The sequence below is a fragment of the Pseudopipra pipra genome, chromosome 2, assembly GCF_036250125.1.
Source record: "Pseudopipra pipra isolate bDixPip1 chromosome 2, bDixPip1.hap1, whole genome shotgun sequence".
In the NCBI taxonomy this organism is placed as follows: domain Eukaryota; kingdom Metazoa; phylum Chordata; class Aves; order Passeriformes; family Pipridae; genus Pseudopipra; species Pseudopipra pipra.
The window spans coordinates 194,935-222,339 of record NC_087550.1 but is presented as its reverse complement, the minus strand read 5'-3'; the positions used below and the strand labels follow the sequence as shown (position 1 = coordinate 222,339).

At 50.7% G+C, this 27,405-nt stretch overlaps 1 protein-coding gene across 1 annotated transcript in view; it reads left to right on the top strand.

Annotated features, from left to right (window-relative positions):
* Positions 1–27,405, top strand: part of CLPB (ClpB family mitochondrial disaggregase) — a 52,709-nt gene that overhangs the window by 21,053 nt on the left and 4,251 nt on the right. Inside the window, exons 5-12 of the mRNA XM_064642457.1 lie at positions 1,334–1,462; positions 11,299–11,396; positions 13,577–13,691; positions 20,166–20,243; positions 21,416–21,471; positions 23,310–23,354; positions 24,798–24,959; positions 25,904–26,060. Coding sequence (XP_064498527.1) covers positions 1,334–1,462; positions 11,299–11,396; positions 13,577–13,691; positions 20,166–20,243; positions 21,416–21,471; positions 23,310–23,354; positions 24,798–24,959; positions 25,904–26,060 — 840 coding nt within the window. The remainder of the gene's footprint in view (positions 1–1,333; positions 1,463–11,298; positions 11,397–13,576; positions 13,692–20,165; positions 20,244–21,415; positions 21,472–23,309; positions 23,355–24,797; positions 24,960–25,903; positions 26,061–27,405) is intronic.

Sequence of the window (27,405 nt, the reverse complement as noted above, 5' to 3'; positions counted from 1 at the left end):
TTTATATGGATGGCAGGAAGGGAGACAGAGGGCTGAAAATTTCCAGGCACCCAGTGATTGATGGTGGACGAGGCTTCCCCTGACGCTTTATTGAGTTTCCGATGATTATCTCTCTTGGAGACATTTTTTACGGATGACGGCCGAGCTGTCACAACGGACCATGGGGGAAAAAACCCAACAATAATAACACTTTAATCTCTTTACTGCACTGCTCCCTAGTATCTCAGATTCATCTTCCCTGACGCACGCAGTTCATTATCCTGCTCCTCCCTGGGTAGGAAATGACGACAAATAAATAAATATACATACTCACCCTGTGTGCTTGGAGAAAGGACCCAGGGAAGGAAAGGAGCCAGGGCATTAATTGATCTTCCTGGAGGGACTGCGGTTCATTAGCGGAGATGCTGGGCTCAGACAGCATCAGGTATTCATCACAGTGTTTCTCTCTTCTGAACTTTTCAAATCTTCTGGAAATCTGTCACTGGTTCTTGGGAGGGACTGTGGAGATGTCCCTGCGGGCCACCCACTTTCCAGCTCCACTTGCTTTGCCGTGACAAAGTGTAAGGTGCTCAGAGCGCTTGGAAGTTCTCCCTGTCCCCGAACCTGGGTTTGCTGAGTTTTGGGTACAGACTCTTTCACCAGGGAGCTGGGCGCACTTCCAGGAGCAGGATTTGGCCCACTGGGTGGGTGGTGTTTATTTGTTAGGAGACAGCACACACCAGCCCCACTGTCACTCAGGCTCTGTGGTGAGGCTGGGTGCTGTAGTACTTCTTCCAGGCAACATGTGCTGGTGCCTCGTAACTCCCATAGGGAAGAATTTCTTCCCAGTATCCAATCTTACCCTGCCCTCTTGCAGTTTGAAGCCATTCCCCCTTGTCCTGCCACTATCTGCCCCTGTAAAGGTCATTCTCCCTTTTTTTTGCTGGTGACTAGAGCAAAGGACTTAAAATCCAGGTTTTCTAAAGCTTGACCCTTAGACCAGCTACAAGAGAGTATGGGTGCTGCAGACCCTTCCTGCATAGCTGTGCCCTGCCCAGACTCATGGGCTGCTGGCCACTCCCAGGATCAGAAATTTGCTTGAAGGTCAAGCCATAGCAGAGCAGCACTATCTTCTCTCACAGCTCCAATTCTGTTTGCTGAAATAATTATTTAGATAAGATATGGGGAAAAAATTCTTCCCTGTGAGGGTGGTGAGGCCCTGGCACAGGTTGCCCAGAGAAGCTGTGGCTGCCCCATCCCTGGAAGTGTCCAGGTTGGACGGGGCCTGGAGCAGCCTGTTCTATTGGAAGGTGTCCCTGCCCATGGCTGAGCTTTCACACTTTGTTCCCTGCAGTCCTTGTCACCCGGGAGGACGACTTCAGCAACCGTCTGAACATCCGAGCCAACTTCAAGGGCTGCACAGCTCTGCACTACGCCGTGCTGGCTGACGACTACCTGACAGTCAAACTGCTGCTGGATGCAGGTGAGCTTTGCAGTTCCACCCAGCTCTTGGGCCAGGAGCACTTCTTCTGAGTCAGCCCATCCCACAGAACTGTCAGGCTCAGACACTGTGTCACTGTCACAATTAGTGTGATTTACTGTTTGGTTTGATCTCTTTGCTTTTTAGTTTCTGTGTTCCCATTCATCTCCAGTGGTTTTTCTCGTGTACTTTTGTTGGCTGTCCTCATCTTAATCATTGAGTCTTCTGTTTCCTTCTGCAGTTCAATGGCCATAGAATCACAGAATCCTGGAATGGTTTGGGTTGGAAGGGACCTTAGAGATCATCCAGTAGACAAGGCATGGGATAGGTGCTGGTACCCACATGAAATGGTGGAGGCTTAAGTACTGTTGGTGCCTGGGCAGCTCTTGTGAGAATAGGTAGGAATTACCTTGTGCACTTATTGGTCCTCACAGTTAAATCACAAAGCCCTTCTCCTCGTGGATCCTGCTTCACTCTCCTCTCTTGGGTACTCACCTGGGCAGCCTGTTCAATGCTTGACTGTCTTTGTGGGGAAAAAGCTCATCAGCACTAGTGGAGTAGAATAAGAAGATGCATTTAGCTAACAGAATAGAGATGTGCTACCATGACAGCTGTTTTTGTATGTGTCCTCCTGCAGCTCCTTCCCAGGATGACATTTGTGACTGTGTTGTGCTGTTCTCCAGAGCTGGTGTCTGCTTAGTGTGTACCTGCACCTGCTCAGTGCTCTTACCTTAGCACACTGTTCCTCAGACCACCAAGCTGGTCTATAGTTCTGCTTTCCTCCAGACTCAATGGCCTTTTTCCCCATCATTCCTCCTGCTCCAACAATTTCAACTTCTCCCCTCCCTGCAAAGGCCATCAAGGCCAGCTCAGAATGAGCCTGACCAGCAGTGCTGTGTCTGCTCTCAGGTGCCTGCTGCCAGGGGCAGCATCAAGTGGCCACAGCCCCAGCCTGGCCCTGCCAGAGACAGGCTCCCTGGAGTCTGGCTGGCCAGATGCTGATTTTTGCAAAAATCCGAGGAGTGTTGTCATCTGCATGGTGTGGGCATCTCAGGAGTTAATTCTGGGTGGATAATGGTATGACATGCTCACATAAGGCTCATTCCTTAAGAAAGCAACCAAAAAGATAATGGAAAGTAGCATCTGTGATGGCTAAACATCCCCAGAAGGGATAAGAAAAAGTAATTGTGGGAACATTGAACCTTGATACTCATCTGTATTATATGCTTGTTATCTTTCACAAAGAGTAGAAATAGAAAAATAGGAGTGAAAGGCTGAGGTTGGGCAGCACTGAACTCCAGGTCAGGGTTTCTCTGGGAGCCTGCCAGATACCAGAACCCCAGCTCCTGGCCATAAATTAACCCAAAAACAAAGCCACTGAAAGAAAACCTATTGCAAAGGCAGGGTTCCTCAGGGATGCTTGCAGGGAAGGGAGATGGAAAAGCAGGCAGCTGCTCTGGAAGCTGTGGGAGTGCGTGGACGTGGCGGCTGGGAAACGTTCAGATGAAAACATTGGCCCATGTGGCATCTGGAGCATTTGTCTGACATGGAAGAGCTCTTCCATGTTCCCAGCACGTGCAGGCACTGCATGAACACAGAACCCAGCAGGGTCCCAGAGCATCAGGCTCACTGCACGTCTGTGGCACAGGCCAGTGGCACCTGTTCAGCTGTTGCTTGGCCTGGGCACTGGCAGTCAGAAGGAACTGCTCTAACAAGACCCCTGGGATCCCACAGCTGTGGGCAGAGGTGCCCACGGGAGGAGTGGAGTGGAGCGGGCTTTACCTGCTGGAGCAGGGGGTTGTGAATGTGCAGACCTGGGGAGTGCAGGGGGTTCTGGGGTGTTACAGAGAGTGGCAGTGGGGTTGAAGGGCTGGAAAAGTCCATGTCCTGGCAGTGCTGGGAACAGATCTGTGCAGAGGGTCTGTGGTTCTTGAGGCTGGGGAGTGTTTCCCATGTGGCATGGCGTGAATCATAGAATCACAGAATGGTTTGGGCTGAACCCCCCCCGCTTTCCCAGCCTGGCTCCAGAGCAGAGGGGCTCCAGCCCCCCCGAGAATCTCCGTGGCCTCCTCTGGGCTTGCTCCAGCAGCTCCACATCCTTCTGATGTTGGTGCCCCAGAGCTGGAGGCAGCTCTGCAGGTGGGGTCTGACCAGAGCAGAACAGAGGGGCAGAATCACTTGGAATAACATCTTCTACAAAAATAGCTCCTCATTTCTGCCTTGGAAAGTCTCCTTGCACAATGTGTGTATTACCAGTTCATTGAAAGTATCAAGGCAGCTCCTTGGTTATAGTAAGTACAGGTAAAATAGGGGTGGAAGTAAGTGAAGGTGGCACTAAACAATTTCTCCATCCTGAATGAATCAATGCAAGGAGTAAGTCCAGCTTATTTCTCCAGCTGTGCCCTGCTCAGCTCCCCAAGTGCTATTCCAATCCAAGCCTCACTTCACAGAGAGGACTGTTCTTTTTGTTCCAGAGCTGTCTCTGTGTCTGTCCTGGAGCCACTGCCATCCCTGTGAATGTTCCCTTCTGTGCCCAGTGCTCACAGAGAGTTCTTTGTTTGTGGCAAAGTATCTCAGCTCGAAAGAACTCACTTGAATCTTGGAAAAAAAAGCATTTAACAGTCTGTGAGGCTGTGTTTGTTTGGGTACAACTGGAGGGATTGTTTAAAATCAAAGTGAAAACTCAGAATTTAGCCAGAAAATGTGATGGTCACTCATCACTGTTCCATTCTTAATCCAGCCCCATGGAAATCCTTCTGGATCAGGTTCAAGAGTCTACACTAAGGGTTTGTTTCCAAGTGGAAATCCTCATCTTGTAGAGACATGAGCATGTCCTGGTGCTTAGATCCTGGGGACAGCAATCCACCAGTGGGAATCTCCATCCAGTGATGGAGCCCTGGTAGGATCCTGGGGCTGAGTTTACAGCATTCCTTGGGTTAATCCTGGTTCACAATCCACAATACCCACTTACCCGTTGCAGTCATGATTAGGATGAGGATTTATGAGGATTATTTACTAAATGTAATAAGCCTCCCTTTCTGTCAGGTGGACTCTGAGCTGCTGGGCTGACAGCGGACCCTTCCCTGCCCTTTCAGCAAGTTTTGGATGCTGGAGTTCCCAATGGGCACGTGACATGAGGATTTCATGGCACTGACTGGGGGTGTTGCCCTCCTCCCAGTTCCGTGGGATAACAAAGCGGGGTATCCCTGCTCCTTGTCAGTGTAATCTGGGATGAATACACGGCCGAGGGTCGGTGTGGAGATCGAACACGGCTCAGCCCTTTGTGAGGGTAATGTCCCTGTGCTGCCATTGACACTCGTGCACAGGGTGGCTCCTGGTTGCTGACATGGAACAGGCTCCTCTTGCTCCCTCTCTACACCTGCCTTTTACTAACTCTCCATTTACTCTCCCTCACACTTCCCTGCCGGTGCCCTGCCCTCGGGCCAAAGCCATTAACCGCCCAGCCCCTCTCTGCTCCCATCTCCCCCGCCCCGCTGTTGTTTTTTAAGGGAAGCCCCCATGCACTTGCCCCTCACCCCACGTCCCTGGCCTTTTGTGGCCCATTCAGTGACTCGCTTGACCCCTCCAGGACCTTGCTGCCCTGTGGTCAGCATGTGTGTGCCCAGCAGACCGCGAGACCAAGTGGCGGCTCTGTTGTCCTTTCGGGCAGTTGTTGGTGACATTTCACAGTCCCCTGACCTGAGGTGACACCATAAATATCGGTGTTTAGGGAAGGGGTGGGTGGGCACTCACAGCCACAGAGTGCACCAGTTGCTACTGCAGGCACGATCGATTCCAGGGGCTTTGTGTTTGGCTTGGAGGAAGGAAGGCAGGGTCGCCAGCTCGCTGCTGACAGGAGTCTCCTCATTTTAGAGGGAGCTTTTATTATGTCACTATTTAAATGAAATAGCCAGCATTAAAAGATACTGCTTTCTGCTGGCAGTGGGGTAACCCTGCCATGGAGCCAAGCCACCATCAACCACCTTTCTACATCTGGTTCTGCTCCAGAACCTGTTGCTGAAATGCAGGGAGCTGGAGGAGCTCAGACAGGCACTGATTTGTGGGTCCAGAACAGACCAGAACCGTGGAGATGCTCCGAGGGCTGGAGATCCTCTGCTCTGGGACAGGCTGAGAGAGCTCGGGGTGTTCACCTGGAGGAGGCTCCAGGGAGATCTTAAAGCCCCTTCCAGTGCCTGAAGGGGCTCCAAGAGAGCTGGAGAGGGACTTGGGACAAGGGCCTGGAGGGACAGGACAAGGGGGAATGGCTTCCCAATGCCAGAGGGCAGGGTTAGGTGGGATATTGGGAGGGAATTCTTCCCTGTGAGGGTGGGGAGGCCCTGGCACAGGTTGCCCAGAGAAGCTGTGGCTGCCCCATCCCTGGAAATGTTCAAAGCCAGGTTGGACAGGGCTTGGAGGAACCTGGGCTAGTGGCAGGTGTCCCTGCCCATGGCAGGGGGTGTGGAGTGAGATGGGCTTTAAGGTCCCTTCAGCCCAAACAATCCTGTGATTCTGTGATTTAGACCTAGGGACAGCACTGCTGCTGCTGAGGGGTTTACCCTGCAGGTAAATGACCCTCCTCCCAGCATGGGATGCCGTTCACCTTTCACTGTTGTGCTGCCATGAGCTGTGGTAACCTTTCAGTAAATTACAGTTACACTAAACAAAGCACAGAAGAGGATGCTGCAGGAACTGTGAGCACTTCCTCCTGTACGCCCCCGAGAAACTGGGCACAGCAACAAGTGTAGGAACAGGGTTTCCCTGGTGCCTAGCAGCTCAGCTGTCATTTTTCTTGGATCTCAAATTGCTTTTCCAAGTGCTTTTCCACGGTGTGTTTGGTGTGTGTGTCCGTGCAGCGAGGGCTTGGCTGAGCTGTCACCTGCTGACGGGTGGAAGTGCTGTTTTCACACCGTTGTGTGGCAGTGCACTACTCTGCTGCTGCACATAGGTGGGTGGGGGCTTGCATTTTGTATCCTTGCCTTGTAGTAGAGCAGTTCCCTCCTTCAGAGACTGACCCATGCCTTTTGTCGGGACCTCCCCTCTCTGTATCCCACAGCAGAAACAGACACATCCCCTCCTGCCAAACCTGAGCAGGCTCCATATGTGCTCCATTCTCCCCAGTGCTCTCAGCATCCCTGACTGCCCTGGGTTCTGCTTCCCATCATCAGAAATCATCCCCTTTGCTTCCAGCTCCTCCTAGAGCCAGCACACAGGCTGACCAGGCTGTTAGTGCACAGGAAATGCCTCTGCAATACACCCTCAGTGGAATCACAAATTCACAGGGCTGGAAGGGGCCTTAAAGCTCATCTAATTCCATCCCCCTGCCCCGGGCAGGGACACCTTCCACTAGCCCAGGGTGCTCCAGGCCCTGTCCAACGTGGCCTTGAACACATTCAGGGATGGGGCAGCCACAGCTTCTCTGGGTAACCTGTGCCAGGGCCTCCCCACCCTCACAGGGAAGAATTTCTTCTCATTATTCAATCTAACACTGCCCTCTGTCAGTGGGAAGCCATTCCCCCTTGCCTTGTAAGTCCATGCCCTTGTCCAAAGGCTCACTTCAGCTCTCTGGGAGCCCCTCATCTCTAATGAGAGGGGAAAGAGAGAGAGGAAGGACAGAACATATATTTGTGAAAACTTACTAGCTGAAGCAGCAATAACCCAGTTATAATAATCTATATATAATAATCCAGGTTATAATAATCCTGGACTGTATTTGCTGGTAAATTTAGCCCAGTGCATTTGCTGGTGATGCTGCACACTCCTCTCCTCAGTCCAGTGTAATTGCAGATCTTGTGAGTAGGATGAGTGGTGGTAAACGAATTACAGAGCCAGTGTTGCAGGGGGTGGGCTTTGGACATCAGAAAGAGAAAGTGCTCTTGGTGTTCTCTGGAAAAAACAGGTTCTAATTAATGCTGTCTTTTTCAGTTTTGAGTTCAGCATAATGTGTCTTGGAGCGTTTTCAGTTGCATCCCAGGTGGAAAGGGTCCATCCTTCCAGAGGGAGGGTAAAGGATATCCCTAGGGAACAACGGGCTCCCGGGTCCCCAGCAGCTGGTTACTGGTTTTAACACATCCTGAGAAGGTGGCATCACGGTTTTGCTGCACTCCTGGATTGAGCAGGAGCCCAGGGCAGAACTCCTCTCTCCTTACAGCTGCCTGACAGGAGGATGTAGCCAGGTGGAGGTCAGGTTCTGCTCCCAGGCAACCAGGGACAAGACAAGAGGAAACACCCTCAAGTTGTCCCACAGACAGTTTAGGTTGGATATTGGGAAAATTTCTTCCCAGAAAGGGTTGTCCTGCCCTGGCACAGCTACCCAGGGCAGTGGGCGAGTCCCCATCCCTAGAGGGGTATAACAAACATGTGCATGTGTCACCTGGGGACATGGGTTAGTGGTGGCCTTGGCCGTGCTGGGGTAATGGTTGAGCTCGATGTTCTCAGAGGGCTTTTCCAACCCAAACAATTCCTTGATTCTATTCCATGACTCTGTGACTCAGGCTCTGCAAACCACACGGTGCAGAGTGAGGCTCTGCGCAACCTGGGTGGCTTCCTCCCATTTTTCCTTTAGAGCAGCTAGGAAAACGTTTCACTTCCAAGCAGGTCACAGCACACAAATGCAGCCGCTGTGGCTGCAGCTGTCCCTGGGAATGCAAGTCCCAGCAGCTGGCTGGGCTGGTTTTTGGGGAGTCACAGGCGTGGTAGCTGCCCTGAGTGCTCTGTCCTGGAGGTTTGCTCCCAGCCGTTTGCTGCCCAGGCCAGCTGTCGTGCCAGAGTGCCTGACATCCACTCTCCCTCTCCATGCTCATATTTACAAGGGAATGTGATAAATTCCGTATTGATTCCTTCTGTTGCACTGTAAATTTTGCAAAAGATGATTAAATAGTGCAATAGAGCCTGCGAGCGCCGAGGCTCAATATGTTCTGGGCCGGTGTATCGACCCTCCGGCCGACCGCAGCCAGTTCCACTCCCCGCCACACCAGACCAGTAATTAAAATCCTATGAGACTGGGATTTAGAAACCAATCATATCCCAGCATCGAGGCATCCAGCATCCCACCGTGCTGAGAGCAATAAGAGTCCAAGTAGCAGCACATTTCTGTCTGTGTCAGACCGCTTAGGAATAGTTTCCCCTTAGGGCAGGGGAGCAAATAAATCCCTCTCAAAATATTTCTGGGGACAAACGTGACAGTGACATCATGTTTGGCATGAACTTAAGAGCTCTGCACATGTGTGGGTATATGGAGAAAGGATGATGGATATCATCCTGGTGTGCTGAGGAGCAGGAGCTCTCACAATATCTGGTTGTACTGTGAAACAAGGTCCTCAAGACTCCTTGTCCCGGTGCCCAGGGCCTTCCCAAGCCATGCTCTGTCCGTTCTTGGAGCAGTGTCACTCTGCTTCTCCATATGATGATGTCTGAATGCCACTGTGTGCCCCATCCTGTCTGTCTGCAGTGTGAGCCTTGTTCTGGCTGCAGTAGGCTCTGACCTGCTGCTCTTCTACCCTGGCGGGATGGAGAGACAGGAACAGGGTCCCCGGGCTGCTGAGGACACAGGGAGCATTGCTGGGATGCTCCTCCAAGTCCTCTGTGAGCCCTTGGCATCCTCCTTTTTCTCCTGCCACCTCTCCCTCCTCTGGCCACCCCCCCATCACGACCCAGGTACCAGCACCCGCTGCATCGCCAGCTCTATTGACAGTTATCCAGAATCTGAAGGAATTCAAGACAAATTGTTAAGAGGATGGAGTTAATAAAATTTGAAAAATTGAGGCCTGTCACTCCACTAAACTTTTTTCGATCCTGCTGACAGGAACATATTTCCCCAATGAGTGACCTTCTGCAGCTGCTGCAGCGTGGCAGCGCCGGGCGGGTGCAGAGAGGGAACCCCCACGCTATTTATCAAATATTATCAGCCAGGGCCTCCTAATATGAGCAGGGAGGGGTGGGAGGAGGCGACGGGCTTGCACAGCCCGAGGTGCTGCCCAGGTGTCCATCTCCAGCCACAGACAGCGAGTGGGAGGTGACAAATTGCCTTCTATTAAGTCTCGGAAGGTTGGCGTCCCCTCGGCCGCTGCTGCAGCCGGCCACAGGGTGGGAGAGGGCAAGGGAGGAGGTGGGGATAGGGGAGAGGGGTCAGCCGGGGCGCCAGTGGACTGGTGGCCACTCTTACCTTCTATTAGCAAGCCAAGTGACACTGTTATTTATGGCAGCATAATATTTTATTGCTGCCGGTACTCGAGGTTGGAATCGACCAGTTATAGGAGTCGGGTTCTATCAATTATTGCAGCAATTAGTCAAGTCGTCAAAGCCATTAACAGGGGGATTAGGCCAATATTGGAGAGCCATTATTGATAGATCCAGGGGAAAGCCAAACAAACCCTCCGTCGGAAAGGAGAGCAGGCCTAGCCTCAAGGATGTCATAATTTGGAGCAGCCAGGAACGTGCCCCCTGCTCGCTGCACAGACCTGGGTGGGTTTTGGGGAGGGGGAGGATCAGGGGAGCACTGTCTCTTTAACAGATATTGAGTGGACGGCCCCGGCAGTGGGGTTTATTACAATCTCACCTGTCTCAATCATATTCTTTATTTGGGAAGACAAGGCTTACCATAGAAATTACTCTGTGTCGAATGTTTATGGAGCACATTTTTCATTCTGTAAGCAAATATAGATCCCTGGTGCCAATGCCTAGGAATGGCTAATCTCTGCGGCTCCGCTCCCACTGACTCCCCTCACTTGTTCAGCTGTTCTGGTTGCTGCTCGCTGATATTGAGCTCTCCTGGTGCTCTGCACTCTCCCAAGGCACAGGAGCAGCTTGGTTTGCCTGTGCCAAGGTACTCGGCTTGCTCCCGTGGTTCCAGCAGGATCAGAGTATGGTTCAGGTTGGAAGGGACTGCCAGTGGGGTCATCTGGGCCAATCTCCCTGCGCAAGGAGGAGTGAATTGCACAGGATTGCAATGCAAGGATTGGGGTGGAAGACATCCCGGACCTGCTGAGCGCAGTTATGGTCTCTTCCCCCACCAGGCTGTTTCCCAAGGCTTGATAACTGGTGGGATGATCAGTTCCTGCACTGGTTTGGGGGGTTTGAGGCTGATTTGAAAGTTCATTCTCATAACCCTTGATGTTAGGAGCTGTCATGGGATCACGGAGTGTTAGTGCTGAGCTTCCGCCTTAGAGAAAACTCCTGAGATGCTGAGAGTCAGAGATGAGTCCCAAGACTTTGCTTGCCCCTCTAGCTATTCCACAGTACCCCCCTCTCCTGATCTCACCGAGATTCCCTCCATATGCAACCGGGACCAGTTTGGCAGTGAGTGCTCTGCCACAGTCCATGTTATCTGGGATGGGGAGCTCTCTCCATGCAAGTGTGTTTCTGTGGGGTGCCCATCCAACCTCAGTCTTTGGGGGTTTTTGACTTTTTTTTTTTTTTAATGAAACTCTAAAGAAGGGCGTGGTTTCCCCCTAGAAGTGCTCCTGGGGCTCGGAGGGGCAGCTGGTCCACAGGCTCCTGCTTCAGCTCCAGCTTGCATGGGCAGCGTGTCCAATTGGAGCCGTAACGGTCCCGGGTGGCTCTCACAGGACTGGGAGTGGGTGCTTTTGTGAGACTGTATTTCCTTCTGGTGACCATGTGCTCTCTCATTCCCCCTGGCAAGCCAATTGTTAGCGGTGACAATCCCTTTTCTTCCTCCCCGGACGCCCGTGCTTGTAACCACTGGTTGTACATTGTCCCCTCCTGATCCAGGCACCCTCCAGAGCAAAGGTTAGGAGCGGAAACGGGCAGGATGTGCTTCCTGCTCCTTCTGCCCCAAGACTGAACTCTGAGCCCCTGATCTTATTCATTTCTTGTGCCATCAGGTGCCAGCCCCCTGCAGAAGAATGAAATGGGACACACCCCCCTGGATTACGCCCGTGAAGGGGAGGTCATGAACCTTCTGAGAGCGTCAGAGGCGAAGGTGAGCCTGAGACTCCAGCCAATTTGAGTTCCTTTCCCACTACAAGAACAGTTTTAAAGAAGATGTATATAACAGTTGTGGGGATGTGGCCCTTGGGGACATGGGTCAGTGGTGGCCTTGGCAGTGCTGGGTGAGCACTTTGACTTGATGATGTGAAAGATCTTTTCCCACCCAAATCATTGTATGATTTTATGGTGCAAGTGATGGAGGAGCACCTTAGCACCCCTAGAGGTCCATCCTTTTCCAAAAGAGGTCTGTAAAAATTAACAACATGATGTATAAAGAAAAAAACCCCTTCTGAAGTATTTTAGCTGTGTCTGTGGCTATGCCTTTCTCTTCCAGGTTTCCATTTCTCACTCACCAGTGACCTACCCAGGTCCAGTAATCCCATACTACTCTGTAACCCCTTGGCCAAAATGCAGTAAAATCCAGGGCCTGTTTTTACTGTATTTTCTGAAATTACTGGTCAGACAACCAGGGCTGCCAATCCTTAGACTTGTGGCCTGGGATCCAGGTGTTCATGAGCACCAGTCTAAGGCAAACTTGTGGGTTTAAAGAAAGGTTAAAATGAGATTTCACTTCCCCCAACTCCACATAGAGGGTTATGTGCAGATTAACCAACGGCCACTTTGCAAACAACCAAAAGAGACATTTTTGTCAGAAAATGTGTTTAAACCAGCAACCTCATGATGTTCAGGATGGAAAAAGAAGCGAGACACAGGTGGATGCTTGTTTTCTTGGAAAGGTCCATCCTGTTGGTGGGATGAAGTGGACACCAGCTCCAGGTTAGGAGGTCTCACACCACTGCTTCCAGAAGGGGGCCAAGGAGAGGGCAACTATGTGCTCATTCTGGCTGAAATATTCCTTAAAAATCCTTCAGCAAACACAGTTGGAGACAGGGGAGGATACCAGATGGGTCTGACAGAGGTAAAGAGGACCTGAATGGCAAAGACAGACTTGTAAGAACCAAGCTCAATCCTGGGGCTGCTTCCCCTCCAATGACAGAGGGCTTCTCTCTCCCTTTTAGCCCTGGATACATGAGAGCATATTTAAATTTCTCCAGACTGTTTAGCACTGGGAACTAGCTCAAGAGCCCTCAACACCAGGCAAGTGTGCTCTAAGCCCAGGAAAAGCACACACAGAGTTCTGGGGGTTTTTTTACAGAATAAAGGAAATCAAAATAAATTAAAAATACATATGAAAACTCCTTGTTATTCTGTCACAAGGATATGTAAATAAAATCTATGGGACGTGTCCATCCCGTAATAGTTCTGCCTATTCATTCTCTAGCAGTGATTAAAATGAGCAATAAATTCTCAAAGACTCTCGGTGGAGCGCGGCTGCCGGGGAGGATGAAACCCCGGGAGCACCAGATCCCCCCCAGCTCAATATTCATCACGGGCTGCCTTGGCTGTCTGGTGGTTTATATACAAGTACAATCATCTTCCTCGGGAACAGCTCCAGAGATATATTTCCTTTCTCTCTTCCAGCTATTAGTTAAGCATAAAAACCAAGGCAAGTTTCAAACTGTTTGGGGCAGGTTTCCTCACCGGCACTGGGCTCCAGAGAGCATTTACCCAGCAGACAGCTCTCCCCCTCCTGCTCCTAAAGAGTTCAAGTATTTTATTCTCAACTTTTCTTCCTTAAAACAACTGTCCTGCATGCTGCCATGGGTTTGTCTGCAAAGCAGCAGTGTCTGGTGTCCCCAGCAAGGCACACTGAGACTCTGCCATCCCAGCAGGATCTGGTTGGAGGCTTTGAACAAGAGATGTGTGGAGTGGGAAAAACCCATCTAAGTAGAATAGTCTTGGCTTTATTTCCCAAAATAAACAGCTCCTAATGGTTAAGAGCTGATAAACAGTGCCATTGTTCCCTCCGTGACACTAGTACAGAGGCAGAACAGGGTCTGGTTTCCCATCAGCTGCAGAGTGGGATCCCCATTCCCACTCACCCCAGCCTCCATCCCCAGCAGATCCAGAAATTTCCTCTCTCTTGGGCTGGTGCTTCCAGACCGAGCTGCATCTGCCCTGGGATGCTGCTCCCCTGCACTGGGAGTGGAGCTCCAGCTCGGAGACATGGGATGTCTCTGTGCAGGGCTCTGACGCCCTGGGGTGGGGAAACTGTGTACTGACCCAGTGCTCCATACAGCCTCTGATCCCTATGTTTTCTTCCCTCCCCAGTTCCAGGAGGAGCAGCGCAGGAGGGAGATAGAGGAACGGCGAAGGTTCCCGCTGGAGCAGCGGCTCAAAGAGCACATCATCGGTCAGGAGAGCGCCATAGCCACGGTGGGGGCAGGTAGGACCCTCCACGTGCCACCTGCTCTGCCCTCCCACACCAGCTCCACAGGGGAGACGAGCTGTTCCCCAAAGCATGATCTGAGGCTGCCTCCGGGCAGGTCCCCAAGGTTGGGGGGGACTCACAGTGGCTTCCCCATCCCTGGAAGTGTTCAAAGCCAGGTTGAACAGGGCTTGGAGCAACCTGGGCTAGTGGAAGGTGTCCCTGTCCATGGCAGGGAGCTGGAACTGGATGAGCTTAAAGCTCCTTCCCAACCCAAACCATTCTGTGATTCCATAAAATCAAGGCTCCAGAAGGCTGGGCTGGGTTTGTTTTGCCAGTCCCAGGCCTTTGGATCCTGTCAGTAATTCCTGAGTCATCTGTGCATCCCAGTTAATGCCTGAAAACAGGACAGTGAAGTAAGAGCTGTTGAGGCCAGGGCAGAAGCACAAGGAACATGCTGTCAGAAACACAAACCCATTGCCTTGAGTTAACAAAGAGGAGCCCGTTGTGAGCTGGGAGCCAGGAAGGAGCCGGGAAGGAGGTGGGAAGGAGCCTGTGCTCCGGCAAAGACAACAGCCACCCTGTGTGTTCAGAGAGCGGCTGTGCCTGAGGGCAGCATCCCCAGCTAATTGGGGAGCTGTGATTAATGGGCAGTGCCTGTTCCTGACACAGGTGGTGTTTCTGTGCATTAACGTCCCTTCCTTTATGGAGGTTTTTCTTATTGAATTATAGGGAATGTGCTTGATACCCCCGCAGCCTCGGGATATCGGACCAAAAGGTAGCGGGAGACTCTCTGCCCCCTCCTCCCCCTTCCCTTCTGCCCTGTTTTTGTAATTTTCTTTCCAGAAGGATGAATTTCGAGACAGGACTCTTTCTCTCAAGCGCTTCCTCGCTATTTTTGTTACTTATTTTCTTCTCAGCTGGTTTTCCTGCCACTTTGTAGACCCTCCATCCCTCCGCTCTGCCCTTGCCACTGCTGTTTGCTGGCGAGCAGACCTGCCACACGCCACATCCTCGGATCCACCGCGCCTGGCTGATATGTTTAATTTATAACTGCTGCCTTAATTGAATAATTGGATTTAATCCGTCACTCGGTGCATGATCCAAACAGTCTCCAGAGGAGCTTAGCCAGGAATACAAAGGGAACGCGCGCTCTGGGGTTAGCAGCACAGGTCTGGGGCAGCGGGGATAGAATGGAATCACAGAATTATGGAATCATTTAGGTTGGAAAAGCCCTCTAAGATCGTCAAGTCCAGCTGTTATCCCAGCAACCTCGTGCAGGGGGATGCACTGGGAACACTGGTGGGAAGCTCGCCGCAGCCACAGTCCTGAGAGCTTGACATGGCTGCTACAGAGGGAAAACCCTTCCCTGTTTTCTCTGTGGGATAGATCCAAGCCCTGCAGCACTCTTTCCTGCTGTGTGCAGCAGGACAGGCCTGGGAGAAGGTGGATGGTGGTTAACTGATGGTTACTGGGCGTCTCCAAGGACACAGGGTTCCTCCAAGTGCCCGACTGGGTGATGGTGGGAGGCAGCTGGGTCACCCCCCTCAGCGGGTGTAGGTGTGTGGTTCATCTTAACAAAATCCCCAGAACAAATTAACAAAATTAAATATTCCATCTCCTGACGTCAGAAACAGGCAGGTTGCTGCTGCCATCCCAGGAGCTGCTGGGATGCTCCGACCAGTCCATGCAAATGAGCAGCTAAAAGGCTTGGGATTGTGTTTCCAGGCACTTCCATAAGTGACTGTGCTCTGGATCTGGTTGGGCTCATTTGCCTTTTCACTGGAAGATGCAAGGACAGGAGGGATCAGCAGCATCTCCTTTCTGAGGTTATAAACCAAAGGAGGCATTTTTTCCAAGTATATATGTGTGTATTTTTGGAGGATCTAATATCCTAAATATTATGCTAGGGAAAGAATACCTCTTTTATATGGAGACACCATGTTTGCAGTCAGTGCTCACTTACAGGTGGAGGAGTTCAAACCCACCATTTCCCACTTTCAGGGGGAATAAACGTTTAGGATTGAAACAGTCTGTTCCAGCTCTTCCTGAAGTTGAATAAGGAGGAGGGAAGGAAAAATGTTGTTTATTTTGTAGGGATTTTTGAAGAAAGGGTAGTGCAGAAAAATCTGCTTTTTAGTGATAAACCATTTTGAGCAGCTACAATGTTGAGTGAGTCAACATTTCAAAGCTGTAGGAAAAGAGGTGAGCAGGAATATAACCCTGCTCTGCTCCAAGGGAAGCCTGTGTTGTTTTGGACAACATAGGATCATTTATGAGGGCTGTTTTTCGGTGTGCGTTGCTGCCTGCAGGTCAGGTCAAACTTTGCAAGGACACAGCTTTGGTCTAGTTTGGGGTCCCACAGCAGGGCTGGAAGAGTGCTTCCTTGGGAATGCTGTGGACCCTGGAGCAGCAGGGAAGAGCCTGGGTGGAGGCGACGATCCCACGGCGGGTTTGGCCCCGGAGCCTTCACCCCGTGGTACCCCGAGCCCGGACAGGCCGAGGAGCCCCACGGAATGAATTGATTTGATAAATGGACATTTATTACACTCACAAATTGGCTGAAACCAATTTCGGTCACATCAAGTGCTGATAACTGCTGGGGTATTGATTTGTGTAAAGTAATACAGTGAATTTATCAGCTCAATAGCGGGCTGAAGGGCCTCTCGGAGACACAGGGCTGCAGTCACACCGTTACAGATGGACAAAATAAAGCCAGAGCACGGCAGCCACGCCAGGAACAGCTCCAGAGAAGAAGGCCCCAGCGTCATCATCATCAGCCTCTTGTCTTGGACATTGGGGCCGAATGTCTTAATGAGATTTCAGCACATCAGTGTGACCTCCCTCCCGGTATTTATTTAATTATTTATTTATTCCTGCCGGGAGGAAGGAAGGGGACAGCTTTCCCAGAGGCCCAGTCAGCGTGGCCAGCAGCTGCTTTGGGAGTGCAGACTCCAAGGAGAGGAGTGTTCCTGTGGCTTACCTAGCTGAGGTTTTCGTTCTTGGAACTGGCACTGATGTTCTGCTCTGGCCTGGGATGGGACCTTTGTTCCTCTTGCTGAACTCCACAGTGGCCAGCCTGGGAGAGCCTCCTCCAGCCGTGGCAGCAGGACCTGAGGAGTGGTGGTCCCTTCCATGGGGACATCCAGAGTTTTTCAGCTCTTCCAGACCTCAAGAGTCCTGTGTGCTGGAATAGCCCATCATTTTAAATCTGCTTGTAGAAAAGGGTTAACACCTCATCACTCTGTTGATCTGACTAACCTGCTGGGACACCTTCCACTAGACCAGGCTGCTCCAGGCCCTGTCCAACCTGGCCTTGGACACTTCCAGGGATGGGGCAGCCACAGCTTCTCTGGGCAACCTGTGCCAGGGCCTCCCCACCCTCCCAGGGAAGAATTTCTTTCTAAAAACAATACTCGGCACCTTTCAATAGGGATCACATGCTGAATCTCAAGCTCTAACTTTATGGTAGGTTTTTATGGGGTGCTTTATATCCCTGGAGTTGCTCTGAGCATTTATCCATAAACTCTGGTATCCTGCTGCAGAGGGGAGGGAAAGAAGGCAGCACTTAACCCTGCTGACTTCGGACCCCAAACGTGCTGACCCCTTGAGTGGTCACTCCATGCCCTGAAGCAGAAGGTTATTACCTTTATTACTGTTATTATCTTAGCTGAGGTGGCTGCAGGAATTATCAGCGAACGTGTTATTCCCTATCAATTTTTATAAAATATGCCCACCCCGGGGTTTGACCTCCTGTTCGCTGCCGTAAAGGGCTGGGAAGGAGCACGTGCAGCACTGGGAAGGGCACACAGAGGGATGCAGCACAGACCCTCCTCGGTACCCCCCTGCCAGTGGCAGAGCATTTCCTCCTCTTGGTCCTCCTGGGGTGGCTGTTCTGGGGGGTGACATGGCCAGTGAGCAGCTGGAGGGCAGGGCGGGATTCCCACCAGGCTTTGCCCAGGATTTCAGACAGAACCACATCGCTGGCTGCAGCCAGGCTGGTCTGTCATGCTGAGGTGCCTGGGCAGGGTGAGATGGAGCCAGGCACTGGCCTGTGCTGCCTCTGGCTCTGTGCCCAGCTAATGAAGCCTTGACAGGAGTCAGGACTCATTAGCGTGGCCGAGGGGATGGGTGAAATGCATCTGATTGTGTCCGGGCATGGAATGGCAAATCCTCACAGCACTGGGGTCCACTAAATGCACAACCCTAGTGCTCAGTCCCATCTCCATGGGAGTTGGAACTGATGGTCTTTAAGATCCCTACATGCCCTGGATTTAAGGTTAATTTGGGCTTTTTTGGCTATTTGGGCAACAATGCAAACCTTCACCTTCATACTGAGCTACCACTACCTTTTGAGAAGTCCTCCTGGTTTTCCCTGCAGACTCGGCAGGGATTAGGGATTCAGTCCCACTCTCTTCCTAAGTGGCTGCAGTTGTTAATCACCCTCATTATTAAAACTGTTGTGCTTTATTTCTAGTTTGATCCTCTCACTCCAGGCCCTGGAGCACCTTAATTTTCTCTGTAGCTGAGCGAGTTCGGTGCCTTCGTGTGATGATCCCTAATGACTGTAGTCAGGTCACTCCTCACACCCCTCCTACTTAACCTCAGCTCATTGATTTGTTCTTGCAGTGAGGCTTTGCTCTTGTTTTCCTAATCCTCACTGGATCTGTCAGCTCCCACCCTACCTGGGTCTCCTGGAATACAAACATGGGCTCCGAGGAGCTTGTTTTCATGCAGGTTTTGCAGCTCCTAATTCCCGTGAGGCTTCTCCACCCAGCCATACAGCTGCTGGAGTATCTCACTGGAGCTGCTGCTGTTTCACATCTTCCCAGCATGCCCCTGCTGGCAGATCCACCTGTAGGCTGTATCCTTCCGCTTCTTTTTATATGCAAAATGAAAGTATTGGTTAAATATTTTTATGTGCAAATATTTTTACGTGCAAAATCAAACTATTTGTTCGGTATTTCCCATGTCAGTTTGCCCTCTTGGCATGCCATGCCTACGATGCCTTTTCTTAGGTAACATTTTAAATGTTACTCTCATGCTCTCCTGCCAGCTTCGGGAAGAAAACAAATCCACAGCTCCCCGTGGAGCCAGTTGATGCCTCATTCCAGGGAGACACAGGGTTGAGGGACAGAGGCTGGGCCCAGGGTAGCAGCCAGAAGGAGATGAGGGAACTGTGGTGTGAGGGTGATAGTCACAAAGAGAAGTGCATTTATTCCTTCTTGTCTTTATTCCTGCCTTTGCTATGGACACCACTGAAAGGCAGCAGAGGCCAAGCCTTGCCGTGGCCATCTGCAGGAGCATTCCAAGAGCTTTAATCCAAAACTGTGGTCAAGCTACAGCTATTTTACCCTGCTACTTTCAAAATACTGTCAATTATCCTTTTTGGACATCTTGCCCTTTTCATGACCTGCTTCCCAATGTGCCACATTTGGGTCAGGCTGGATCTGGCAGCGCTGTGTGCCCATCATGGGACCTTGCTGTCATTCCTCACTCTGTACAGTGTATGTTCTCTCTCATAAAACACCTTACAACATTCCATAGAGCTGTAATACAGGCTGAATTTCAATACTGTGGACAAAGCAGAAAGGCTGGGATGTCATTTGATCTCTCACGTTGGACCAGGAACTGATCTGATCCAGCTCAAGAACTTCTCTGCTGCAGAGCTCAGATCCAGCCAGCAGAGGATTAGGTTTGATCTTTAGGCCTCAAAAGCAGTTCCTCCTCCTCCAGCTAAGCCCAGTGCAGTGGTGTTGCTGGTTTGGTGAACACTCTTACAGAGCCTGGGGCTGCTCTGGAGGACTGAAAAGCCCCTTGGGGAGCTGTGGACACCCGTGGGGGTAGGAGCCATCACCCACTCTGCACAGCAGATCCGTGTCTGTTGTGAGGAAGGGCTGTGCTGGTTGGACCAGGAGTTTTGGAGAGAATCAGGGCTCTTGCCTTCTGTAAAATTTTCCACTGGTGTGTCACCCAGGATGCACTTGGACGCTGCTGTCCAGGGAGGCACAGTGATAATCACCAGTCCTTTCCCAATCCTTGCACCAGTTCAAACTGTTTGTGACCTTCAACCACCTTCCTCTTCCTATTCCATGCCAGGAATAACCCATGAACCTCTTCAAAGCTGCTTTTTTTCTCAGAGGAAGGTTGCACTGGGGAGCTGGCGAGGCAGCATGCCTCTCCATCCCTCCGTCCATCCATCCATCCTTGTCCCCCCTCCCTTCTGTCTCCCTGGCAACGCTGAGTGCACATCCTGGAAAACTTTATCCGAAATCTGCTCTGGGCAGCTTTCCAAATCCATGCTAACCTTATTAGGTATCTCTGGGGCCTTGGCTGGCTAATCAAATTAGAGAGCACTAATGGCAGGGAGGACTGGGAGTGGGTAGAGAGCAGTAAAACATAGTGTATACTTAGTGATAATTACACTTGCTTTGTGGCATTGATTTATATGCCTCCCCCCCTCTTTTTTGTTTTCATTGTCTTCAAATGCAGCTATTCGGAGGAAGGAAAATGGCTGGTATGATGAGGAGCACCCGCTGGTCTTTCTTTTCTTGGGATCATCTGGAATAGGTAACGTTTGGGCTGTGGTGAGGGGGACGGAGAGCCCCGAGGAGAGGGGGCGGGAGCTGCAGCAGGGCCACAGGGCCTGCATGAAATACCCGTTAAAAGCACTGTCATCCTTCCAACTTGTCACCCACCGTCCCACAGGGTGACCACAGCCAGACACCAGCACACACACGGCCAGGTCCAGCCTCACGGGGAGCTATCCCAGGGGACAGTCCACCCTCCTAGTCTCAAAAAGGGGCAGCTTGAAAGTGTTATGTTAACAGCTTTCCAGTGGGAACCCCTCTATTCCAGTGGGAATGGTGGGGTAGTAGTGGAAATTTGCTGCCTGCAAACTGAATCTCTGCTCGTCTTGCTCCTGTGGGCACAGATTGCTTTGGAACGACAGGATTTTATTGACACCGATAAGATTTGTCCTCCAGCACAATCAAATGCCACATGACAGCTGATCAGTTCATGAAATGATCCAAATGACTTTTAGTTGTGGCAAAAAAATCCCCAGCAAAACAGCTTTAAAGTAACTGAGCTGTGACATTTGGAACAACCTCGGGGCTTCTCCCGCCTCCGCTGCCTCCCGCGGGGCTCGGGAAGGTACCAGTGCTCCAGTGCTGGGGGGGTTAAGGGGCACAGGCAAGACCAGGCTCCTGCTGCAGAGCAGTGCCAGGCCAAGCATAAACTGATGATGAGTTGCTATAAAGCTGTATAAAACCAGGATAGAAGTTTTTGATACTTCGTCACCCTGCTTACAGCAGGTCTGAAGGCTCAGGGATGTAAATTGTTGGCTCTTCCACTCTAATGGCTTTCCATGGGGTCTTTCTTTCCCTTCCTTTCTTTCTCATCTTTCTTCCTTCCTTCCTTCTTTCCTTTCTTTCTTTCTTTTTCTCCACATCTTTTTGTGGGATAAAATCAAGAGCTCTGCGCCCATCCTTTGAGAAGGAATTAAAGCTGAAGCAGCCAGTGCAGAGATGCCACTTTCCTAATGCACCCCTTCACCCTGCTGAGGCCAGGAACCCCAGGAGAGTGAGCCCAGAGATAAAACAGCAGTACCTGCTTCCCAAGAAAAACAAATGTGTTGGTTGCAGGGAGTTCCAGCCCTGGTGCTAACAGAGCTGGTGGACAGGACAGAGGATGGACAGACTTGGTTTAATGTGAGTCTTTTCTTTCCATCTCTGGAACAGGTAAAACAGAGCTGGCCAAGCAAACAGCCAAGTACATCCACAAGGACGTCAAAAAGGTAATGGCTCATCCCAGGTTCTGTGCTGTCAGTAAAGGGCCAGGGGCAGCTCATGGGGGGGCTCCTTGTCTGGCTCTGCTGCCCTGAGAAGGGGCTTCTGCTGCGCTGAAAGTGACCCGTGAAGGTCATGGAGCATCTCTTTGGCCTCTTCTGGACTTGCTCCAGCAGCTCCACATCCCAGAGCTGGAGGCAGCACTGCAGGTGGGGTCTCACCAGAGCAGAGCAGAGAGGAAGAATCCCCACCTCGCCCTACTGCCCGTGCTGTGGGATCAGCCCAGGACATGAGTGTCCCTGTCTATGTCACCAGTGTATTTAAATGGTAAAAATTCAAATGGATCTAACAATACTTGTGCTCCCTGTTGGATCTTGCTCTCATTTTGACATCCTGTGTTGTGAACATATTTTTTTTCCCTCTATTACTAATATGACTGTAAATTGTTAGAAGGATACAATTCTAGAAATCTGTTTTCCACGTCCCCACCTCTTCCACTTGTCACATCATGTTGGTATGGACTGTGGCAATGGGACACTGATTTCCTGCTCAGGATTTTAAGTGATGAAATGTTTGGTATCCAGAAGCTGTTTGAGTGATTTAGCTCATTACCCAGTGGACAGTTTTGAGGGAGGATGGGTTGGAATTATTTCACAGAGGTGGTGGCTTTGCAGGAGGATACTTTAGTGGTTGTCTGAGTTTTTAAGGCACAAAGCACTTGAAGTTGAGTTCCCCAATTCCATTGCAATCTTCCATTCCATTCTTTCTATTCTTTTCCATTCCATTCAAATCAATTCCATTCCAATCTTCTGTTCCCCTCCCTTCCATTTCAATCTTCCATTCTATTCTATTCTGTTCTATTCTGTTCCATTCCATTCTGTCCTATTCCATTCCATCCCAATCTTCTGTTCCAGTCCCTTCTATTCTTTCCTTTCTATTCCATTCTTTCTATTCCATTTGTTGTGGTTTAAACTCAGCTGGAAATTAAACCCCACTCAGCTGCTTACCTTTTCCCACACCCTCCAGTGAGAGGGAGACAAAAAGCAGAGATTCCAACTTGACCAAAGATCAACTTACTTGAAAACACCAATGAGACAAGAAATGAGCAGTAACAGGAACAATATTAATTGAAGTGTTCCAAGCCAGGTTGGATGGGGCTTGGTGCCACCTGGTCTAGTGGAAGGTGTCCCTACTCATTGCAGGGAGGTTGGAATGGGATGGTCCTGACAGTCTCTTCCAACCTAAAGCATTCTGTGATTTTCCCAAGTAGCAAGTGACAGGACTAGAGAAAATGGCCTCAAGTTGCACCATGGGAGATTTAGGTTGGATATTGGGAAAATTTCTTCCCTGAAAGGGGTCTCTCCCCTTCCCCTTCCCTTTCTCTTTCTCCTTCCCCTTCTTCTTCCTCTTCCCCTTCCCCTTCCTCTTCCTTCCCCTTCCCATTCCTCTTACTTCCCCTTCCCCTTCTTCTTCCTTTCCCTTCCCTTCCCTTCCCTTCCCTTTCCCTCTCTTCTAGGAGCTGGATTACAGCTCCAAGACCAGGACATTCAGTACCTGCAGTGAATCATCAGCTTTTCAAATGCAAAATGGAAACTTTGGTGGCAGCTGTAAATTCTTTAACAATATTCTTTGTTTCAGATGATCACCCACAAGCCAAGTTCACCTCAGCTGTATGATTTTCACTGGATTTTTGTAGAGGGGTGTTGTTGCATTCTTCTTGTGATTGATTTCTAAAAAGCTGAACCACAGGAATATCCATTTTGTGTAGAAAGTTTCAGCCCCATCAGTTTTGCTCCGGCTCTGGGAGTGAGCAGATTGATCAAATCTCATCTTAAGTCTCTTGCAGGGTTTCATCAGACTGGACATGTCAGAGTTCCAGGAGAGGCACGAGGTCAGTAAATGGGCCCAGGCTTGGGGGGGGGTCAGCTTTGAGTTTAATCCAGAAAAAATGGGCATTTTGGAGTATCAGAGGGGAAGCATGACAGAGTCACAGGAGTCGCTCTGAGTTGTGCACTGAATTGCAATTCAGTTGCAGAAAGAAACTTCAGTCGAGTGTCGTGGTTCAGGAATGGTGCTTCTCAATTCAGTGCTGCCCCTGAGACTTTCCAAACCAGGCTGCTGCTCGCTGAGGAGCAGGGAAGGCATTAACTGGATGTGTCCAGCGCTGTGGGCTCTGTACATGAGGTCAGCCCTTGGGGAGAAAGCAGCTGAGAAGAGATTGTGGAATCCAGAGGGTCACCTTGTGCATGAAAACCTGCAGCCACATGCTGTTCATCACCCACCCACACCCAGGCAGTCACCCAAAGTCCCTTGTCCCCAAAACCTTGCCAAGTCCAGTGCAGGATCCCTATCTCAGCCTGCTTTCGTGGAGGAAAGGAGGAGAATCCAGCAGAATACAGGATGGTGGTGCCAAGTCCACCCCTCCTATCACACCTGCCCAATTCTGGTGCTGCAGGAGAGGTGGGATATCTCACCAGGGTCATGTCCCAAATCCCTTTGGAGGGATCTGTCTCCCCAAAAAGCAGCAAGGTCCTAGTAATGAGAGTGGTAAAACACTGGGACAGGTTGCCCAGAAAAGCTGTGACTGCCTCGTCCCTGGGACTGTTAAAGGCCAGGTTGGATGGGGCTTGGAGCAACGTGGGAGTGGAAGGTGTCCCTGCACATGGCAGGGGGTTGGAACTGGATGAGCTTCAAGGTCCCTTCCAACCCAAACCATTCCATTATGCTGTGATAACATACTGTGACTCTGGATAACCCACAGACCTGGGTTGCTGTAAGATGCACCAAGCTGTGTGTCAAAAATTGTCATTTTTGCCAAAACATTTCTGTTGTCAGAAATATTCTTCTGTATAACTTTCTAAATTTTTAAACCTGGTTTAAAAAAACACCGTGTCAAGAAGTGGTGGCATAGGAAAATTATTTTACTTGTGGCCTCTTCCCAAGCTTTGATTCTTCACCAGAGCCACCTGCCACTCATAATCCTTTGAATCTTGCTCTTAAAAAGGCTAAAGGGGATGAAAACAGGTCCTGGACATCTGAGACGGGTTTCTCAGACCCTGCATAGCCAAGCAAGCATGGTGTCTTCCCTCCTGCCCATTCCTGCTCCTTGAATTGTACTGGTTCAAGCTCTGGGCAGTGTAATTGCACAATCTTTATTTTGCTTAATTGTTGCTTATTAAGCTGATTTTGGGATACCTGGGGTGCGGTAGGTGTCACAAAGAATACAGAACTTGATTTATCAGCAGCAAAGAGCAGTGGCTGCCTGCCAGGCTACCAGGAGGGCTTCATTCCCAGTGTCCATGGATCAACCTTCTCTCCTGTTCCTTCCTCCCAGGTGGCAAAGTTCATCGGCTCACCACCCGGCTACGTGGGCCATGAGGAGGGTGGGCAGCTCACCAAAAAGCTGAGGCAGTGCCCAAATGCTGTGGTCCTCTTTGACGAGGTGGACAAAGCCCACCCAGATGTGCTCACCATCATGCTGCAGCTGTTTGATGAGGTAAAGCTGCATTTCGGGGTGAGAGTTGGTGCAAGGGACGTGCAGGAGGTGACAGTGAGGGGTGCGAGGGATGAGGGGTGGAGGAGTCAGAGAGCCATCGAGTCACAGGATGGTTTGGGTTGGAAGGGGCCCTAAAGTTCACCCTGTTCTATCCCCCTGCCATGGGCAGGGACACCTTCCACCAGCCCAGGCTGCTCCAAACCCCATCCACCCTGGCCTTGGTCACTTGCAGGGATGGAGCAGCCACAGCTTCTCTGGGCAACCTGTGCCAGGGCCTCCCCACCCTCACAGGGAAGGATTTCTTCCCAATATCCCATCTAATCCTACCCTCTGGCAGTTTGAAGCCGTTCCCCCTTGTCCTGTCCCTCCAGGCCCTTTTCCAAAGTCCTTCTCCAGCTCTCTGGTTGATTTTGAAGGTCCTGGTCTGTTCTCAGAGGCCACCGAATTCCAGAGCAACATACTGGAAGGTTTTGGAGGATTTTTTTGTTTTTCTTTTAAGAATTAATAACATCATTTTTCTTGCATAGATCATCGCAGCAGCAGCTCAATGTGAAATCAATTCCTGTACCAGGCACTTGACAGGGCAATAACCCAAATGTTAATCTCAAGCACCCGACAAGGATTTGTGTCATTGTGCTGGATCTCTGCTCCTGGAGACGGATCGAGGAAAGAAACAGCCTGGGGAGATGCTGCTTTTTTCCTTATTCTCCTCTCTTTTTTATTTTATTAATCAAGAGCACCAGTACTTTGGAAGAGATCCTGGATCAGTCTGGGGGGCTGAGGGGTGATGCCACCGTGGTGCTGGGCAGCTGTGGTTTGCCAGGCAGTCCCACAGGGATGAGGGACACTGGGGAAAGACAAGCCCCGTGTTCTTTTTCCTGGGGTTTTGGCTGTGTCCTGTGGCACCTGCTGAGGCTGCTCACGCCGTGTCACTGTTGTTGCAGGGCAGGCTGACAGATGGGAAGGGGAAGACCATTGACTGCAAGGATGCCATCTTCATCATGACCTCCAACGTGGCCAGCGAGGAGATCGCACAGCACGCTCTGCAGCTCCGGCAGGAGGCCTTGGAGATGAGCAAGAAAAGGATCGTGGAAAACTTAGGTGCTGGAATTTCAGTGTCCTTCTCCAAATCCCTTAACAATCTCCCTCCTTCCTAACATGACTTGGTTTGACACCAGTTTGAGCATCACTTTTCAGGGGGCACACCCAGACCCTTCAGTCTCTCTCCACTGGTCCCCGCTGGTCCACATGGCTTGGGAATGCTCCTCTGGCAGGAAGTCATGGAATCACAGAGTGGTTTGGGTTGGTAGGAACTTCAAAGCTCATCTCGTTCCAACCCCCTGCTGTGGGCAAACACCTTCCACTAGACCAGGTTGCTCCAAGCCCCATCCAGCCTGGGCTGAAACACTTCCAGAGAAGTGAGCACAGGATAAGGAAGGCTGAGAGGTTGGACAGAGCCTTCTCTGAAGGTGTGATCTCCCTCTGAGGGATGGAATCTCAAATAATGAGGATTTCAGAGCACATGGATTGGATCTTGATGGTCTTTAAGTTCTCTCTCAACCCACACCCTTCTGGGATTCCATGATTCTCCTTATCTCCTCACACTTCCCTTTCTTTCGGGACCTTTCCAAACACTTCCTGGAAAAGGAACCTGTGTCTAGTTCATATTAAAGGGGAAGAGTTTTGTTTCCTCCCAAAAGGACTGAGCTTAAACAATTTTACTTCCCTGTGAAATGGGAGCCCTGGCCCCACACATTAGGCTCCTGGAGAAAAATTTCCCAAAATGTGAATTAGGTAATAAAAGGGGAATTGAGGAGAGCAAGGGAGGCCTCTGAGATTGGAACTTTACAACTCAGTGTGCAACCTCCAGTGCCTTTGCTGATAACCCCAAGGGTGGAGAGATGGCTGGTGATTCCAGCAGCTGGACCATGCCTTCTAGCCAGTGTTTGTCACATGGAGCAGAGGGAAGGCCAGTCCCCAGCAGTTGCTGCCATGCCTGTGGATAACCAGGCAGCCCTGGATGGTGACTGTATCCCTTCTTTTCTTACCAGCCTTAGAAAACTTACAATTTATGATCTTAAAAGTCTGGACACCACATCTTCCTCGGGGTATCCGTCAGCCTGTGCCAGCACAGATACACCATATTCCTGCATCAGTTCTACAGGAGTAGGAAAAAACGTTGGATTTTGGCATCAAATCTGTTTTCCAGCTCCTTTCTCCTTGTCTCTTCCTTTTCCTTTGGAGAAGTGGCTTCCGACACTGACTTAATTCAGAATCTTTAAACTTCAGTCAGGCTGGGGAAAGGACAAAGCACATCGGCACCTGAACTTTCCAGACTAACATTTGAAAATGCCAAATGTTTCTCTGCTCAATGAGAAGAGCATTGAATTTTAATTTCTGGGACTGTACAGCTGCAGCAGGAGTGGAGCTGGGAAAGGCTTTGGGG